This window comes from Anser cygnoides, chromosome 2, assembly GCF_040182565.1.
Source record: "Anser cygnoides isolate HZ-2024a breed goose chromosome 2, Taihu_goose_T2T_genome, whole genome shotgun sequence".
Lineage (NCBI taxonomy): Eukaryota > Metazoa > Chordata > Aves > Anseriformes > Anatidae > Anser > Anser cygnoides.
Genome location: NC_089874.1, coordinates 25,684,710 through 25,703,965, shown reverse-complemented (window position 1 = coordinate 25,703,965; position 19,256 = coordinate 25,684,710). Strand labels below are relative to the sequence as shown.

The 19,256-nt window shown below is 40.2% G+C and overlaps 1 protein-coding gene across 5 annotated transcripts in view; it reads left to right on the top strand.

Moving 5' to 3' along the window:
* CALCR (calcitonin receptor) overlaps positions 1–15,407 on the top strand; it is a 177,938-nt gene extending 162,531 nt beyond the window's left edge. For all 5 annotated transcript variants that reach the window (XM_066991728.1, XM_048077527.2, XM_048077526.2 and 2 more), the window contains 2 exons: positions 3,840–3,881; positions 12,159–15,407. In XM_066991728.1, the coding sequence (XP_066847829.1) occupies positions 3,840–3,881; positions 12,159–12,380 (264 nt within the window). In that variant the 3' untranslated portion in view covers positions 12,381–15,407. The remainder of the gene's footprint in view (positions 1–3,839; positions 3,882–12,158) is intronic.
* Positions 15,408–19,256: the final 3,849 nt, after the last annotated feature.

Sequence of the window (19,256 nt, the reverse complement as noted above, 5' to 3'; positions counted from 1 at the left end):
TAAATGAACAATTCCTAAGGTAATCATTTACCTCAGAGGTGCTGTATGGATGTACTATGAATGAAAATGATGAAGAACACAGCATTGTTTTTCTCAAAGCTCTTTTCCGAAATGGGAGAGAGAGAGAATGGGAAACACTTCACTGAAGCACCTTGGCCATGTTTTGTTTTGTTGACTGTTGTTTTTTTTTATTTTTATTTTTACTTTTATTTTCTGTCCATTCAGATCCAGAAGTGGATGGACATGGACCAAAGCCCACAAAGAGAAACAGAAACTGATTTTTTATACAATAGCTATCTGTACCTTTACCTCTACCCTTATCTTCTACTATTGATAATAAATATATTATCTCACAAAAGCCTATAGGGTGTGTAATTAGAGCAGAGATTAAAGTCATGGAAACTCAGGAAAAACAAAAGTAAGCATACTTATATATGCTTTATTTTTTTTTTGGAGACATAAGCTAGAAGAAACACAAATGAGGTATCAGTAACCCACAGAAATTTGCAGTATCCACATAATGATTTTTTGTTTGTTTTTAACCTCAGCAAATGTAGGACAGTGAAATACAAGTCAAATACCTGTCAAGCAGAGAATGTCCTTGGACCAATACTGGGACTTAAACACGGGGAAAAACTCACTGAAAAACTCACATGAAGATCTGAGAGCTGCTGATTCTGAGCAGTCCCTTGGGTATGACTCGCTAGAAAGACATGTTCATTTGATCTTCACATGGTTCCAGAAATAAAATAGTTTCAGAAACAGTCTTTAAAGGCCTCAATCTCAAAATAAATGTAGTCCTTATCCCTGCTTTCAGTCCTACAACCATTGGTACCCTCCTGTCAGCGGGCAGTATGTCACAGGTCAGTTTATCAACCCCACACAGTGTCAGAGAGATGTAATTGACCTAGAGATCTTGTTCTTAGAAAGGATTGCACCCTGAGCAAAAAACAGCAGTGGATAGAGAGAATACAGAAGACATATGTCAAAGAAATAGAAGAATTAACCTGTGGGCCCTGCATGGCATGATCAACCTTCATCCAGTCTCTTACAGATTATAATATATCCCCTGTAAAATTATCAGCATCCCAAGCCTTCCTAGCTCTGAAGAGACAAAGCTGATATCTGCTACTGATGTCTCTGTAGCTTTGCAAGTGAAGATATACATAGTACTCTGAACTATGAGAAAAATATATGTAGAAATCAGAAGAAATAGAAATAGAAATAGAAATAGAAATAGAAATAGAAATAGAAATAGAAATAGAAATAGAAATAGAAATAGAAATAGAAATAGAAATAGAAATAGAAATAGAAATAGAAATAGAAATAGAAATAGAAATAGAAATAGAAATAGAAATAGAAATAGAAATAGAAATAGAAATAGAAATAGAAATAGAAATAAATAGAAATAGAAATAGATAGATAGAAATAATTGTTCATGTAACAGCATTTTTGGACTCTAGTGGAAAGCATGTTGGATGTTAGAATAAAGGCACGATAGAAATGAGTGGGCTTGAAGAATCTTAGTGCCAGAGCTTCATGTTGTAGCTGTGATATATGTATTTCATAAAACACAGTGAGGTGGCAACTCTTAGTGAGGCTAAGCATCCTACTGTCTTGAGATATTGCTTAAAATTCTGGAAAGGCACAGGACCATTTTAGTATTTACTCTAATTAAAAGCAACAAGCAGTTTACTTGCACTTTTAATCTTCCAGATCTTTGCTGCATGTTTTCTTTCGTTCTCATGTTAATAATTTTCACCAGTTGTGTGAACATCGCTTCTGTGTTTGCACAGAAGGCTGACTGATCCCATAGTTTGCTATCTGTAAATGGGCAGATGCCATATAGGTTATCCATTATTCTCCTTCAGAATCATTAGACTCCCATCTGCCATGAAACCTCATCCAACTTCAAGAAAGGTTATCTTACCAGCCCTGCATAGTGATCAGTCCATTTCTGTTCCTCACAATATTTATTTGGGTTTGGGGTTTTGATGGAGAATTCTTTGAATAAAGGGGCAACAATTTTGTTGAAGAACAGAAGTAGAAAATTTACTTCGCTTCTTTCTCTCATTCTGATGCCTTTCATATCTGCTGTGTGGATATGGGATATCCATCAAGCTTCTCTAATCCTAGAGGACATCAAAATCCATCTCATTCCCCATTGTGGCTGGTTGCTGTTCATATAGACACATTCTAGCAGAATGGTGGAACCCCTGATGTGACCATATAGCATGTAGTTGAACAGCAGATGTTTTGCAAGACAGTGCAAATTAATGTAGCACACACAGTGCAGGAGCATAATCACTACAGGAAAGTGCAAGGTTTGCTCCCCTTGCATAAATTTTGGATGTCGGCATCTGTGGTCTGCCAAAATTCTGCTTTAGAGGCATAAGGTTTGGCTGACTTTGTGGTGTTTCTCAAACCAGAGGTTAGGGAAAAACTATTAGGCTTTACACACTGTGTTCTGGTATTTGAGTTTTCTGAATATACCATTTTTCCAAAACATGAAGAGACTCTCTCTTTTTATCACTCCAACTATCCTTCCTCCTTCTCTGTCTTTACAGCCATTTGAAGTCATGCCAAATTACATGTTACGTACTAAAGAAAATTTATTAGAGTAAAATAATTGCAGAAATTCAGGTGATCAGCACCTCTTTGAACCAGCCTCTGTGTGTTCCTGATATATAAGCATTTTGTTACAACATTTATTTTACCCTAAGTTTGCGGTCCATAATATTCACTTGAGAGTCCAAGACATTTTACAAAGTGTTAGCTACAATTTAACTGATAATCAGTTAAATGAGGATTTATAAAAAAGGTCCAGCTGTAAAGCTCTTAAAAGCAGCCCCTGGGAAAACAAGCTATTGTACTGGATAGTTTTTTCCCTCAATTTCATGAACTGCTGTAAGTTTAGTTTATAATAACTGCTTTAAATAATCTAATATGAAAGCATTTGGCTCCCAGTTTTGCTATGTATTGCTATTTTAATAACAGCTAGTGCTGCTTAGAAAACTAAGTGTAATTGCGTGACTTTGAATGGCAGGCCCTATGCACAATAATTTTCTCTCTTACCTATTTTATACTTCTTCACCTCATGTTCTTGGCTTAGCCTTGTTTAATCTTATAGAGGTAATGAAATACCTGAATGACCGTGGCAATAATTAAATTAATTTAAAGCAGTTTAGGTCCAAGCTAGGATCTGCAACCTCTCTTTTGCTTTTTTTTTCCCCTCCCCCTTACTTTCTAATTCACCCAGTTTTGTGTTGTTTGTTTTATTGCTACTATTTTTTCCCCTTTTTTCTGACCACTAATACCTCTTTTCACATCCTCTCCATCCATACCGATGCTGCAAATATAAAAGTCCACTTATCCTAACATACACTTCAATTTAAAGCCTTCCTGGCACAGCTGGGTTTCCCTTGTCTTTTAACTGGGTAACTGCACTCTCACAAACAAGTGTCAGCATGTAGGAGAACTCCTCTGCCTTCTCTTCAGCAAAGCCAGTATCAGGGGATTACTCCATTGTAAGCAAGACGTCTATCTTACATATTACTTAGTTTTCCTTCTGCAGACCTCTCGTACAAAAATAACTTTATAGCTGGAATAGATCATCTAGCAATGTCAGTAATATGGAAGAAAATGGTAAAATGTGTTGATAAGAAAAGACAAAAATCAATGTAATAACATAACTAAGAGCTAGGAGCAGGTTAGGCGAAATGTCCACAATGCAGAAGAAGTAGACTAAAGATTTTTTCTTTCATCCCTCAAGTCCAAACTTCCAAACAAAGCAGAAGCATATATATGTAAGTTCTGATCTCTAAATTTTTTTCTTTTAGGGCTTACTTGTGGCGACTATATTCTGCTTCTTCAATGGTGAGGTAAGTAAAGTATGGAGAGTGTATTTCCCACAGAAATTTCACACATATTTCACACAGATATATGTGAAATTGAACAAAACTTGAAAAATAGTCACTTTGATGTTTATTGGTACCAAAATGAAGCATGTAGAGGTACAAATTTTGAAAGCATAGAAAGTCATTTTTCAGTCTGTATATACACGCAGCACTGCATTTTTCAAAGCTCTGTGTGGAGTGTGACCTGAATGTCTCTGAGTCAGGAGAGTTACCATTACAAACCCAATGGCACCAAATGCAGCACAGATAAGGAACTCTTCCCCTACCATCTGCAATATCACACAAGGTAGAGGTCAATGTGAAGGATTAAAACACTGCACTTCCCCTCCTATTCTATATTTAATGTTACAAAGGTACTGTCTCCGGTAGCACTGCAGAGCAGAGGAGCCTGCAGGGCTGCCAACTCCCTTTCCTCCTCTGAGGATTAGCACTGACCTTTTTAAGGTCAATGTTTCTCAAGTTGTGATTAAGAAATAAAAAGGCATAAGTCAAAGCTGTCTCCCCTTCTCCTCCAGCTGAATCAATGTTTTATATACTTACAAGTGGTTTTAGGTCCACTTCACTATGTTGTGTTTTTTGTTGTTGTTGTCATCATTTTTGTTGTTTTGTGTAAAAATAGTTGTTTAAAACATGTCAATAGCCATTTACCCACTGTAGGAGAAGATCAGATTCGAGACCAGCTAAGAAACATGAAGGTGCACAAGTCCAAGGGACATGATGAGATATATCCACAGGTACTGAGAGAAGTGGCAAATGTAGTTGCTAAGCCACCGTCCATCATAGCTGAGAAGTCGTAGCAGTCTGTTGAAGTTCCCACTGACTGGAAGAGGAGAAATATAATCCCCATTTTTGTAAAGAGAAAGAGGAAGACCCTGGCCAGTCAGGCCAGTCAGTCTCACCTCTGTGCCCAGCAAGACTGTGGAGCAGATCCTCCTGGAAACTATGCTAAGGCACATGGAAGATAAGGAGGTGATTGGTGACAGCCAACATGGCTTCACTCAGGGCAGATCGTGCCTGACAAATCTGGTGGCCTTCTACGATGGGCTTACAGCACTGGTGGGTAGGGGAAGAGCAATTGACGTCATATGCCCGGGCTTGTGCATTTGACACTGTTCCATGTGACATCCTTGTCTCTATAGTGGAGAGATGTGAATTTGATGGATGAACCACTCGGTGAGTAAGGAATTGGCTGGATGGTCGCACTCAAAGTGTTGTGGTCAATGGCTCGATGTCCAGGTGGAGATCAATGATGAGTGGTGTTCCTCAGGGGTCAGTATTGGTACCAGCACTGTTTAACATCTTTGTTGGTGACATGGACAGTGGGATCGAGTGCACCCTCAGCAAGTTTGCTGACTGACACCAAGCTGTGTGGTGCAGTCAGCATGCTGGAGGGAAGGGATGCCATCCAGAGGGACCTGGACAGGCCTGAGAGGTGGGCCTGTGAGAACCTCATGAAGTTGAAGAAGACCAAGTGCAAGGTCCTGCACCTGTGCTGGGACAATCCCAAGCACAAATACAGGCTGGGTGGAGAATGGATTGAGAGCAGCCCTGAGGAGAAGGACCTGGGGGTCTTGGTTGTTGAGAAGCTCAACATGAGCCAGCAATACGCGCTTGCAGCCCAGAAAGCCAACTGTATCCTGGGCTGCATTAAAAGAAATGTGGCCAGCAGGACAAAGGAGGTGATTCTCCCCCTCTGCTCTTGTGAGACCCCACCTGGAGCACTCTGGGGCCCCCAGCACAAAAAGACATGGAAGTATCAGAACAAGTCCAGAGGAGGGCCACAAAGCTGATCAGAGGGCTGAAGCACCTCTCCTGTGAAGACAGGGTGAGGGAGCTGGGGTTGTTCAGCCTGGAGAAGAGAAGGCTCCAGGGAGACTTTACAGCGGCCTTCCAGTACCTATAAGGGGGCCTACAGGAAAGCTGGGGAGGGACTCTGTGTCAGGGAGTGTAGGGATACCCTTTTTGAACTAAAAGAGGGTAGATCTAGATTAGATATAGGGAAGAAATTCTTCACTCTGCATGTGGTGAGGCAGTGGCACAGGTTGCCCAGAGAAGCTGTGGATGCTCCATCCCTGGAGGTGTTCAAGGCCAGGTCAGATGAGACTTTGAGCAACCTGATGTAGTGGGATGTGTACCTGTCCGTGACAATTAGATGGCCTTTAAAGTCCTTTCCAGTCAAAAGCACTCTATGATTCTATGGTTTAAATTCCTACAGTAAGCCATTTCCAAAACATATTGAACAGAAAAATGCTCTTTCACTACACCAGGAGCATTTAGCTATAGTGAAATAAGCTCCGACATTAGCTTAGAAAAGCTTTAAAGTCCTTTGAAAAGTAAATTTTGAATCCAAAGCAGATGAATTAGACACAGAGCAAGATCTGTGATGCTAACACTCAGTATGTTACCCTAAAGAGATACTTATGCTTCTGTTTATCCCTGTATGTTATTAGCAAGTAGCAAATTTCCAGCAATGATGTGACCGTGGTGATGTTTTGATAGTGACTTGAAGCAAGTTATCTTATTGATAAGGTGCTACCAGCTGGTTTGCTAACTTTTGGGATGGCAGTGAGTATTAAATTCTGCCATCTCTTGTTGACATCACTGCACATTGCTTCTGGCTGGCTTGCTGCATAAATATACAGAGAAATGAAACAGTAGAAACGATGAGCAGCGTCCTGCTGAAATTCTGTAGCATGGCTTCTCAGGCGACATGAAAAAGTATTAACAAAACATGAGTAGTTAAAGACATCAAAACGTAAAATGAATTGGTAGCTTTAAAGATCGTGTTACAAAAAGTTGCACTTTCATTTCAGAGATGGGTCCAATTAAGCAGAGTTGGAGATGTGCAACTCTTTTTCCATACCAAATATCTGTCCCCAGAATCTGCAGGCTGCCACCACCTTTCTCCTCCTTCCTCACTGTCATCACTTTCTGTCAAAGTCCAGTCTCTGTGCCCTGAAAATACAGAACGACTTTTGGTTCCCTCTGGTAGGGAGGAACTGGCATGAAGAAGCAAGGGAACAGCCAGGCAATTTTTGAAACATCGTCTCCCTGTAGGAATAGCTGCAGAGCTATGTACAGGCGGTGTTCCAGTATGTCCTCACTTGCCTCCAAACAATGTGTTACCCCCCCATCCTGGTCTTCGGCATTACTTTCTTTCTCCTTCATTCCCCCCAGGGTCACCTGCAACTTTTTCAGATCAGATTTTGCAAAACATACTTGCTTTATATTTTATAGCTTTAGGGTAAAAGGTCAATTACTCTGTAATTCTCCAACTCTAATGAAAACATATGCATTTGTGCCTAGATTAAAGGCTGTAGCAGTGCTAAAATGAAGAAAAGCAACAAGAAAAATGAACAGAAAACATAACATATCTTAAAGACTGTTTGTTTCTTAGATATTTTTAATCACATATCTAATTACAAAGTACTGTTGGCAAAGCCACAATGATAGAAAAACATATCCACCTTTACAACTTCAGTAATACAATCTTCAAGTTACCCAATAATTAACATAACTGGAGCATCTGCTTGCCAACATCATGGTAGACATGCATGTCAATTAATTCAAAATATGATTTCAGGGTACAAAGGAGTTTACCTGTCATATGAACTAACCTATAGAACATTAGGCAGAAAACTAAATGCTACATTCCAGGAATGAAGCAGTGTAAAATAAATGCATGGGTCTCCCCATTTATTAAGTAGTGGATTACATTTAATTTAGAATTCATAATATATTTATTTGGATTAAGTAAATACACCGTATTCATACATGATATTCAGTTATCCAACCTCAGAGACACTCTGCACTCTATGGACTTCTGCTTTGATTGAGCTGTTGTTAGGAAGCTGCAATAACAGCCAGTGGTCCTTACACAGACTGATGATGCACAGTCTGAATACAAATCCCAAATAACAGCAATAGGCACCAAACCCCTAGTCACCTCCAAAAGCCGTTTTTGACACATATGGTGGTCCATACACTCACACACATACACACACAGACAACAAAACTCTTCCTTGTGAAAGGCTGGACATCCACTTTTGATTGTCAGTGAGGCATCACTGAGGGGACACATCTGGAAAGGACAGAGCCCAAAATGAGAAGAAAAAAGAAATATCTGCAGACTGCATGGAGGATTAATGACTCCTCGATGGAGTGGCTGATCAGAAACGTTCATCAGGGTCAGGCAGTAAGAATGAACAGCCCTGGGGGTTCAGGTTTCCCAGACATACTGAGTGTGTTTTTTGTTGGTGCCTGAGTTCTTTTCACCGCTACTCCAATTTTCAAAGTTGTTGTATCTGCTGCAGACATGCAGGCTGTCTAACATGGCCATCAACAGAGATTTTGGGAAACCCTGACATTATTTTCTTATAGGAAATGTTATTCACCATTCAGGGGAAGCTTTTTTAGAATTTCCCATTAAGGTGGGCAGAGAGCCAACACTGACGCCTCTCTCATGTAGCTTCAGACAGTTTGGTGCTACTTGCATCACCACATTATCAATAAATATCAAGCAATCACATACTAGAGTAGCTGTGTTGGGCTGTGCCAGAAAGAGAATGAAAAGATTATGACCCCTTTCTTCCAAGTCCATTTATTCCTGCAGACAGATGAGCTGCAGATATAGAGAGCACTGGAACAGGCTGTGGAGTCTCCTTCCCTGGAGATATTCAAAAGCCATCTGGACACAATCCAGGGTAATGTGCTGTAGGGGACCGTGCTTGAACAGGGGGCTGGACCAGATGATCTCTGGAGATCCCTAACAACCTCAGCCATTCTGTGATGCTGTGATTAAATACAATACCACAGGAGACTGGATACTCAGGGATTTGCCTTTTTTTTAGTGGAATATTTAACTTCAAGGCTGAAATATACAAAATTTTCCAGGACAAACAGTGCTAAACTCAGTACCACCTGACAGTGTTTTATGTTGCATTTGTTGCATGCTACATCACCAGCTCCAATTTATTACCATAAGCCTATATATAGAAGGAAATGTAAAAATACTAAGAAGTTGTACCAATGCCTGCATGCATGTGGAAGAACACATAAACGATGGACTTCCCCAGGACTTAATAAATTATAGATTTCTCATATAAATTAATAATTATAATTATATATATGTATAATATATAATATATAATATATAATATATAATATATAATATATAATATATAATATATAATATATAATATATAATATATAATATATAATATATAATTATAATAAATTATAGATATTCTCATGCATTTTCATATAAAATCTCAGTGTCCAGCAGCACGGTAGTTTCTCTGTCCAATAACAACAGTGTTGTGCAGATGATACAGGGTCTCTTCAACAGTCTGCTCACCAGACCATATTTCCAGGCCTGAGACTACTTCTAGACTGCACGGCTGGCCAACAAAATGGAAAGTCTGTTTGGAAAAAAAACAGCCATGTGCCAAAGAGGCATGAATGGATAATAGCGAACAGGAAAACCTTTAAAGTACTGAAGAGCAGAGAAAAAGAAAATCAGACTCCTCATTTCTCTAGGGTTCTCTTCCCTTCATCTGCAATCACAGAGGAAAGCATGGCAGGAGCCTCTGTGGTTAACACATTATGGCTGTGCATGTGATTTTCAGTAATACTGCTTACACATTTTAAATCCATGCATGAACAGTTTTAGTTGGCGCTGAACTCTGATCATCTGAGATCCTTGGAACTGGGGCTGAAATCTAGATTAACACGTTGTTTTACTCAAGTGCAGCAGCTCTTACAGCCTGCTAGCCATTTTCAGCCAGACTCTGGTATGGGCCAGAACTGCAGTGGAGAATAAAAACACAGCTGCTTTGACCTGGTGCTCTCGCTGCTCCATGGAGCCTTTTTAATGCGAGCAGTTTGAGAGCTCAGCACGAGCTCATCACCCCACAGTGTCTCTTCTCCCCACGAAAAAGCAATCAAAGCCTTTTCCATTGACCCTGGGGTCTGTGCAGGGTGCAGGGGAAGGGGAACTGGGGGAAGGAAGTACAGGAGGGCTGTTAAGTGCATGGTGTTGCCACCTGCAACCAGCTCCTTTATGATACTAGGAAAATTCACTGACTTAATCTTTATGAAGATTTCTTCTGCCAGTCCCTCCCCATAGCTTCTAGGCTGACCAGTCCACAATATTTGTATGGAGCACTGCAATGTTAAAAAGACAATTTTGAAGAGTCTAAAATCTGTACAGGCTTTACCTCCTGTACTTCCTTATCATATGCTACAACTGCATTACTCTTTCATCCTGTTAATTCTTTCTCACTAATAAACTTTGGCATGGGTGTGATATGAAACATCCGTGCATGCATCCATTTTCTTAAATCTCGATATTAGCGTAATAATCATAGAATCATAAAGGTTGGAAAAGCCCTCCAAGATCATCTGGTCCAACCATCCCCCTACTACCAGCGTCGCCCACAAAGCCATGTCCCTAAGCACCACGTCCAGCCTTTCCTTGAACACCCTCAGGGACAGTGACTCCACCACCTCCCTGGGTAACCTATTTCAATGCCTAAATAAGCTCTCTTCACAGCCCTGGTAATTAAAGTTCCTTTGCAACTATATGCCTTTTCTGTGCTTGATATCTAATTAATCTGCATTGACCATTTGTTTTCTTTATGTGTTAGGAGAAGGTAAGCAGAAATATATTTCTTTAGATGATGAGAACTCCTAACTACTTTGCCTTGAGCTAAATGATAGCAAAAAAAGATCTAGTATTGGAAAATTGTCTTTGATATAATTTTCTGTTATTTTTAAAGGACTAGTCCACCAATGATTGTTTACTAATGAAAGTAATATTCCGAAGTCAATGCAACTACTTACATGCGTAAGGATTTATAACATCAATCCCCATGCCTTGGTTTGTGCCTTGGCTTAAAAACAAAAAGCCGAAGCAATTGAAATATCCATTCTTGGCATACTGCATAGTCACTCAGTAAGCATCTCAGATTCACAGCAATTCCTTATGAAGCCTTGTCCTTATGTGACATGAAGCAGCTTTCTGGCAGGCAGCTGTGGGTGGGGAGTAGATAGCATTTTACTATATACATATTAATGGAGTGATTAGGATTGTGAAGACGTAGGAAATATTAAAGTTGTTCAGACTCATCTACATGAATCAAAGGTGCTGTTCTGCACAGAGCCTAGGGAGGGACCTCTCACAACTCCCCGAGCAGGAATGACACACAGTGCCCACCACAGCAGGCGCACGGAGCTCTGGGACACTGCTGAGCCTCAGCACATCACCTGCATCCTCCTGCCTCCAGAGGGGTGGTAACTTACAGCACATTGTTACGGCAAACTGCTCCTGTTCTCACATTTGGCTGGCTGGAATAGCTGAACTGAATGAACAGAGCCAGGGTTTGCCCACTCTCTGCTCATGTCTCAGCACTTCCTTTGGGAAGGAGCTAGCCAGTGCCAGCACACCCGAATGTGCAACCGGAGAAGGGCTTCTTATTCCCTGGCAGAACTCAACAGTTTAAGTCATATCCTAGTGCAGTGTATAACATGACTCTGAACGTAAATGTTGAATCAAATGTTTTTCTCCTAGAAGATGAATGTCTAAAAGCTGAAATTCTCTGCTATGCAGAGGGCTATGACCAGTGCTATTTTTTTGCCAGTGCAGAACTTGTTCTTAAATTACCAAAACAAAAATCTCAGTTTATCTGTACTAATCTGCCAGCCGTTTCTCTAAAAAATTAGCCCTGGCAAGCTCTTGAAGTGTACTTATATTTTGCCATTCGTGGCCAGTTTTACTCCAGGTTAAGTTTCTTCAAGCAAGATGATCATTTGGCATTTGCCATTCCAAGGGCACAGATCCAGGTGCAGCATCAGATGGGTTGTAATATTCATCCCTTCCCCTTCTTCCCTCTTCTACCACAGCATCCTACTGTGTTCCCATGCAGCAGTCTGCACATTGACCTCATGGGAAGAGCTAGCACCTACCCTCTCATCACAATCAGTGACCATTGCAGAAACTGTAAAATTGCTGCCATAGGGTATGCAGGAAGGGACCTAAGGCCAGGACCTGAGCAACTGCTTCTGCTCCTGGAGCTGTGAAGAGAGGGAAGGAGAGAGGCAGACAACCTGATAGAATTAGACCTGGTGTTGTTTCCTATTTTTTTTTCTTTTTTTTCCCTATTTCCTGCAGCAAATTTTAAAATTGCTACAATTTTAGGAGTCTAGGTCATGCCTCACCCTAACTACACATATCTTTAACAGGTACAAGGAGCTTTGAAAAGGCAATGGACGCAGTACAAAACCCAGTGGGGCCAAAGGCGCCGAGAGCACTGTTCCACCCGATCTACCTCCTACACTGCAACGTCAATCACAGAGGTCCCCGTGTACCTGTACCATCATGACTCCAACAATGAACAGCTAAATGGAAGATACATAGATGACTCTGAACTTGTTGCATTGAAATCTGGCGAGACGTCTGCCTAGCTCAGCAGCAGCCACTGCAAACACACCATTTCACGTCCTGCTTGTGAACAAAGAGAGGGAAAGGGTGGAAGTGCAGAAGCCCAAGCCACTGTGGGAGAACGCAAGACCAGGTGAATGGACACGTCATATCCAAACCACATCAGCCTTTGACAGCGATGGCCTAGAGAGAGTCTGACGCAGAGGTGGGAATGGCATTTATTCCTATTGAGCATGGACCTGCCCGCCAGGCTACATAATTCCCACTCCTCCTGACACTGGCCATATGAAGTGACAATCTGGCAGAAGCAATGGTGCCAGGGAGCCCACAGCAAATAGGAAAGAAAGAACCAGCATGTGGCAATGGGAAACTTTCAGCACTTTTTGCTTTCAGTACTTTTCTTTAACACGAGATTTTAAATATCAATTTTCACATGATGTGACTGGCTTGGAGTCCTTTACTTTTCCCCTTTTAAGGAACTTGGTGACTTCCTAAAAGAGTTTGCACGTTGCAAGAAAAATCAAAGAGATGAACAGAAAAAAAGTAATTACAAAGTATTCAAATCTTGATGATCTCCAATGGATACCCCAAAATATTTCCGTCCCATTAAGCAGGTGCATAAAACAACTGAAGGTAAAACAGTAGTTGTATAACGAGATCTCAGACAACCTCAGAGGAACCAACCAGGTGTTTAGGCTGTCTCACACTCCTCCTGAAGGCATCTGAAAATAATTGCTGTTTAACTATACTGGTAGTTCAAGAGTATTTATTTATAGGAAAAAATTGTCACCCTATTACTCTACCCAGAAACTCATCATTAAGGCACAATTCTTTCATTTTGAATAAACTGTGAAACTTGTTTGGAAATAATGATTTTCTTTAATAGCCACTCTGAGATGAATGCTAAATGAATGCTTGCTTCTCTGATAAAATTATGATCATGGCAGTAAGGGGCACCAGGTAAGAAATGAGAAACTAACGTCATAGCACAGGAAACATCTATTTTTAGAATGTTTGCTGTTCTGAGTCCCTTACTGTTGAAGGTGACAATTTCATGTGTTAGTCTGTCACCGGGAAAACAAGATGAACATACAGTTTTGTGAGTAATAAGCACCTTTTATCACACATTCAAAGCATCATTAGAGTCTCTATGTGATTACTGAGGCAGAAATCAGGTCAGGTAGAAGCTGATTTGCAGTTGGAAGTTACAGCACTGTCACTGCAAAAGTTCTGTAAACCACAAAAGAAATAAAATAGGTGAATTTCCCACGTAAAGCTAAACAAAAATAATCAGCAAGCAGCAAAAACAGTGCCAAGAAAGTTTTGCAAGTATATGACTGCTTTGACATTTTGTGCATAAAATGTTTATAATGTCATTCCTTCTTGTATCTTTGAAAAACTGTCCTGCAGATCACTCTCTCCCCCCCACCTTTGCCTTCTGTTTAGATGTGCATGGGGTATTTCAAATGCTAACAACTTCAAGGTACTAATCAGAGTCTTTGGCTTCAGTGAAGTTGTAAAGTTATCAGTCCTCCTTTGTTTTCCTTGCTAATACACTTGCATATGATGCTTCAAACCCAGCCTACTCAGGAAGACATGGTCAGAGGAGGAGGCAGCTAAGAGTGCCAGTGGTGGTACTTGCTCAAATGTCTAAATGCCATCCCTGACATGGGAGCTGTAAAAATGCAGCCCGAAGTGGCAGATGAATAGGAAAAGTTGGGATGCCGTCTCTTAAACTGCAGCTGTATTCATGTGGGACTTCTTTCGCAGGTGTAAAATTTCTTTCTTTCCTTCACTTGCTTCCTGTGATTGCATCCATAATGATTTTTTCTCCTTAGTATTGCATAAGGTATTTAAAATATTATGGGTTAGAATAGTTTTTAATCCAGATCTTGTCAGATAGTAAAGGAGAAAAGAAAAAAACTGCAATAAAGTGCTTGAACTGAATGTCAATTAATTTGTAATTTTAGAGGTCACAGAGGCCCTAAACCTGCAGGTCATGCTGTGCCAAGGAAGGGCTGCAGGACAGTCTGCATGCCACAGAGTAAAGTGCATTCTAGAGAGTCCCATGGGAAGAGGTCATAGGTAAATCCTGACATAAACCTTCATAATCGAATTAAGATTCTATTGAGATTAGCAGGTAAATCCCTGCTGATTTAGATGAGTGGTGAACAACTCTATTTAGCGTTTAGGTGTGACTTACACAATGCAGTTTGGCGTAGATGTCAAAAAACAGAGAGAAATTCATTCCTAGTGATTTGGAACCATTTTAAAATATTATTCAGCTAGGCTGTTTTCCCTTCACTGACACACCTAGACTATGACAAGAAGCTTTACTATTGATTGAAAATTTTAAGTGGAGATATGCTGAACATGTCTACCTACATGAGATGCTGGAACAGTCCCTACCGGGAATGAGTTGGTGAGGGGTATTTGCAATCCCAGTGCTACGAGACAGGACCAATGCCTTGCAGGAGAGGCTTGTGCTCCATTTGTGCCACAGGCACGCACGCAGCCATTGCACACCACCAAAGCTTCCTCCCCGCAGTGAGGAGCTGCTGATGTTGCCACCACAGAATAGGAGAGGAGCAGGGGAACAAGAAGTAACTGCCCACCAACACTGCAATTCATTGCATCGTTTATCTAGTGGAACATCTACAAGAAAATACAAACCCGTGTGTTCATTCATTTTTTCTTCACAGTTCAAGGAATGCAAAGGCAGTTATTTTTTATAACAGTATTCCACATATTGATATTTCTGCGTTTACCAATGAACAATGAGAAGTGGAGGATTAAAAAGGCAAGGTGGCTCTACTATGAATGCTGTATTTCTAAATAGTTCTGAGGCGCACTGTGCTTCCCAGGAGAGCTCCAGAAAGTATTCTTTGTTTCTAAAGACACAGATGAGCTGATTGTAAAAGAAGCGTGCATACCACAGAGAGTTTAATGATGATCATGTACGCATAAGTACAAGTTGTTTTACAGCCTGTTATGTTTATGTGGATGTACAAAATTGAAATGCTTTACCATTATACTGATTGTTTTCTTTATTGTCTTTTTTTTTTTTTTTTTCTTGTTCTGTTCAGTACAATGCTCTGAAATGCCAAATTTGGGATCTTGGTTTTGGAATCTCGTTTTTAGCTTCAGGTGTAGGAAATGCTGCACAGATATGTCAGTCTTTGTGGCAGCTTTGGCTTCAGTGGAGTGGTAAAGACTCGTAGACACTGAAAATTTGGCGTAACATGCATACTGAGTTTAGTGTTGGCATCACCCTAGAGTTTGCAGGAAAGGCTTTGTTTTAAAGCTACTTAACAATTTCTAATTCAACATCTTTTTTTCCAATGGGAAGTGCTACCTTTCTTCATCTCAGAATGGCTTGAAATGTTGTCATTGTGCATATAAGGTGAATCTCACTTCTGTGCTTTATAAATAGCACCGTATACTAGTGACAGTAATATTGGGAATACTGGTATGACCCTAATAATTACAATGTCTTGGCAGTAAGGAGCTCTGTCTTTAATACATTTCACAGGAACAGCATAAATACATAGTTAATGTATCAGTGTATCAAAAAGAAGGAAAAGGATCCGATGCTTGGATCAGTGGATTCAAGGCGTATTTTCAGACGAAACCAGTCTTAAATTAAGAAACACTGCAGTATCTATTTCCTCTCAAACACCATATCCAGTGCATGAAAACTCAGTTTAGTGAACAATTGCTTTGGCAAAAAGCTTTGTGCAGTTGCTATGTTTGAACAACTGAATTTATGAGAGATGCTGGATGTTATCCTTTATTAGGTACAGAAACAGCACAAAGGAAAGACTTATTGTGGCATGGGATGCTGAAGGAAAGCCTTTTTTTATTATTTGATTTACTTAATAAATAAGTTTTAGTTGAAATAAAAGAGAAATAAAAGAAATAAAACAAAGGTAGAAAAGACAACTTTGTCTATATTAAAATTCTTAGCAACAATTCTACCTTAATTAAAAGTCTGCTGGTATTTCCATTACAAAGTGCTCATGTGTTTATAACACAACAACATAGCATTGTTTTGGGATGAAACCAACCACACAAATGGGGTGAATTTCTACCCTCTTTTTATGAATCCTGCTCCATCCTTTGCCAACCTTAATAAACAAAATCCGAGATATTTTTCAAGATGCAAATTCTAAACACTAACAATGTGGAGGGATCTGCATTCCAGGGCTTTGAATTTTAAAAGTCAGATGCATCTTCTTAAAGCTACATATGCATAGCTATTTGATTACTGCTCAAAAATATAAGCATATGTGACCTAAAACTCATTTGCATTGAAGCAGTAGTTGATCCCACGCCAAAGAGACTCCACGCAGGGTGTGAGCATACCCACTGTGCCCTCTGGCAGCAAGGAGATGTGCATGGAAGGCCTGAGCCTGAGCCCAGCCACATGCTCCTTGGACCCAGTCTTAACCAAATGAAAAAGAAAAAAAAAAAAAAAAAAAAAAAAAAGGAGATTTTGCAACTCACAGTAATGGCAAACTGGGAATTTTGTGTTCCCAGGGCAGCTGGGTTTCTGCCATTTTGTGTGTTCCAGGAGCACCCACTTCAGAGGGACTGAGGAATGGCCTTCAGAAGGACTTGGCAGAGGGAAGGCATGAATCCTCCACAGCAAATGTTGTTGGGCAGCAGTGAGGGAATGTCAGACCTCCAGCTCAAAGCACAGGCCTGGGAGGAAGCGCATGATTAGCTCCTTAGTCAACGAGTGAAATCTAAGTGCCTGGCCCACTCTGTGACTTAGGAAGGTGCCAGAGTTATGCTGCTTTGACAACTCCCATTCTTTGGCATCTGTGGCAATTATGGCACCTATAAGGTTTAATTTTAAATTATTGTTTTCGTGAGCTGTGTATCTTTCTGTGCAGCACAGTATTTTGCAGATACTTCCAGATGATTCACAAATCTATATTTAAGCACCCCTTTATTGAACACTCAGAGAATCACTGAGAAAAAAAAAAAAAGTATTTCTCAGAGTTTCCAACATAGATCACTATGTTCCTCTTAGCTCCGTTCCTCTCTGGACAGATGTTTTATCTGGTAAAATTACGTGGTGAGAAGGTTGTCATTACTGAGCATGTTACACTGCTGCAGAAAAAGAAAGCATCACAGCAAGATGACTAACTATGGTGTTGTATATGACTGTCGTGAAGCACAGATAGTGTTAGAGATGATTTAGGCCTTGATCATCCTGCCTTGGCAGAGGGATGACCTGCCAATATCCTGTCAAGATGTATTTTCCATGATTTCATAACAGCAGAGGTGGGCACTGTGCTCTTGTTGGGGCAGGAAGGTGCTTAACTCTCCGTATATGCTGAGATTTTCTTCACAGTCCAGTTTTAGGATCTTTAAAAGGATATTGAGTCTAAAGAGTATCAAATCTCTACACTGAGTTTAAGAATCTAATTCCTTTCCTGTCATTGCAAGTAAATGCAACTTTGAGAAGTGACTGCTGGAGGTTACTTCATGTGATGTGTGATGGGCAGCAGCGTGATTAGATGCAACCTCTCCTTTACCAAGTGCTGGTGATCTTAGTTTGCATAAATGTGTTCCCTCATCTGCATTTCTCACCACCACCACAAGAAGTGTTAACTCTCCAATCTGTGCATCCTACAAATTTTCAGGAGGAACGTTTTTCCTGTAATGTTTGCACGTTACGTTGACTTGCTGTTGATCCAGACTGACAGACTGGAAAGTGTGCATTTTGATCCAAACCAAGTTATAGCTTTCAGGTGCTTGTCCCACATTGCTTTTTTGTTTGTTTAATTGAAACAAAACAAACAAAAAAAACCAACTGAAATTATAGAAATGGGAAGTGCAGATTTGAAACTAAATTAGGGGCAAAATTCTGAACACATAGATCAAGTATCTTTAGAAGTACAATAAAATCAGCTTTCTCTTTTTAACAGAATGTAGTCGTGTAACCTGAAAAAGCAATATATAAAAGCTCTTGAGATGTTGAACATTAGATAAAAGGCACAAAAAAGCAAACAAATGGAAATTATAGGCAGCATACATACATATATATTAATATATATTAATTATATATATGAATATATGAATATATGATGTATATGAATATATGAATGTATATAAGAACCTCTGTCCACGTAGAGTATGACCCCCTAGTGGCCCCACAATGCACAAACCATACATGATGAATGGGAGACACTGTGGGGCCCGTAAGGTACATCGCCACCTTTAACTACCTTCATGCTTTCCAGGGACCCTGTACTGAGCACAGGCAACTGGGGTCACCCATCTGCCCGCTCCAGCACCAGACTGGTTGTTGATGGGGATGACTGGGCCAAGAGATGCTGGCCACACTTGTTAAAACAACACTGAGCTCATGACGGGCTGGTCAGGAGACAAGCAGAAATTATCTCTTTCCCAGTTGTATGTCTGCTGTCCAACAGGTAACCTCATTAGTGTCACCAGCATAAGACCCACTGTTGTGGAGAAGACTAACCTAAGATCAGGCACTTACCTGACACAGAAGACCTCTTATTTCACAGTACCCTGTGTAACACAGAAGAAATTCTCACTGACTTCAGCAGTGTAGCTCAGGACAGGCTTTCATCCTTTCTGATTTTAGAGGTTAAATATCTAGCAGACATTGAAAACACAGAGAAATACATTATCACCTTCGTATTTAACATGAAAGATCTTAATCATCACTGTTGTGCTACATACAGACTTCTTAATGTAACAAGACACTATTTTTATATTTCTGTGGTTTTTGGTAGTGAAATACCTGATCTCTATTTATGCCATGTTTATATCCTACATAAGAATTCACAAGTTACAAGACTATTAATATATATTTTCCAGTGTTGTATTTATAGATAGAGACAAGCAGTTGTTTTACA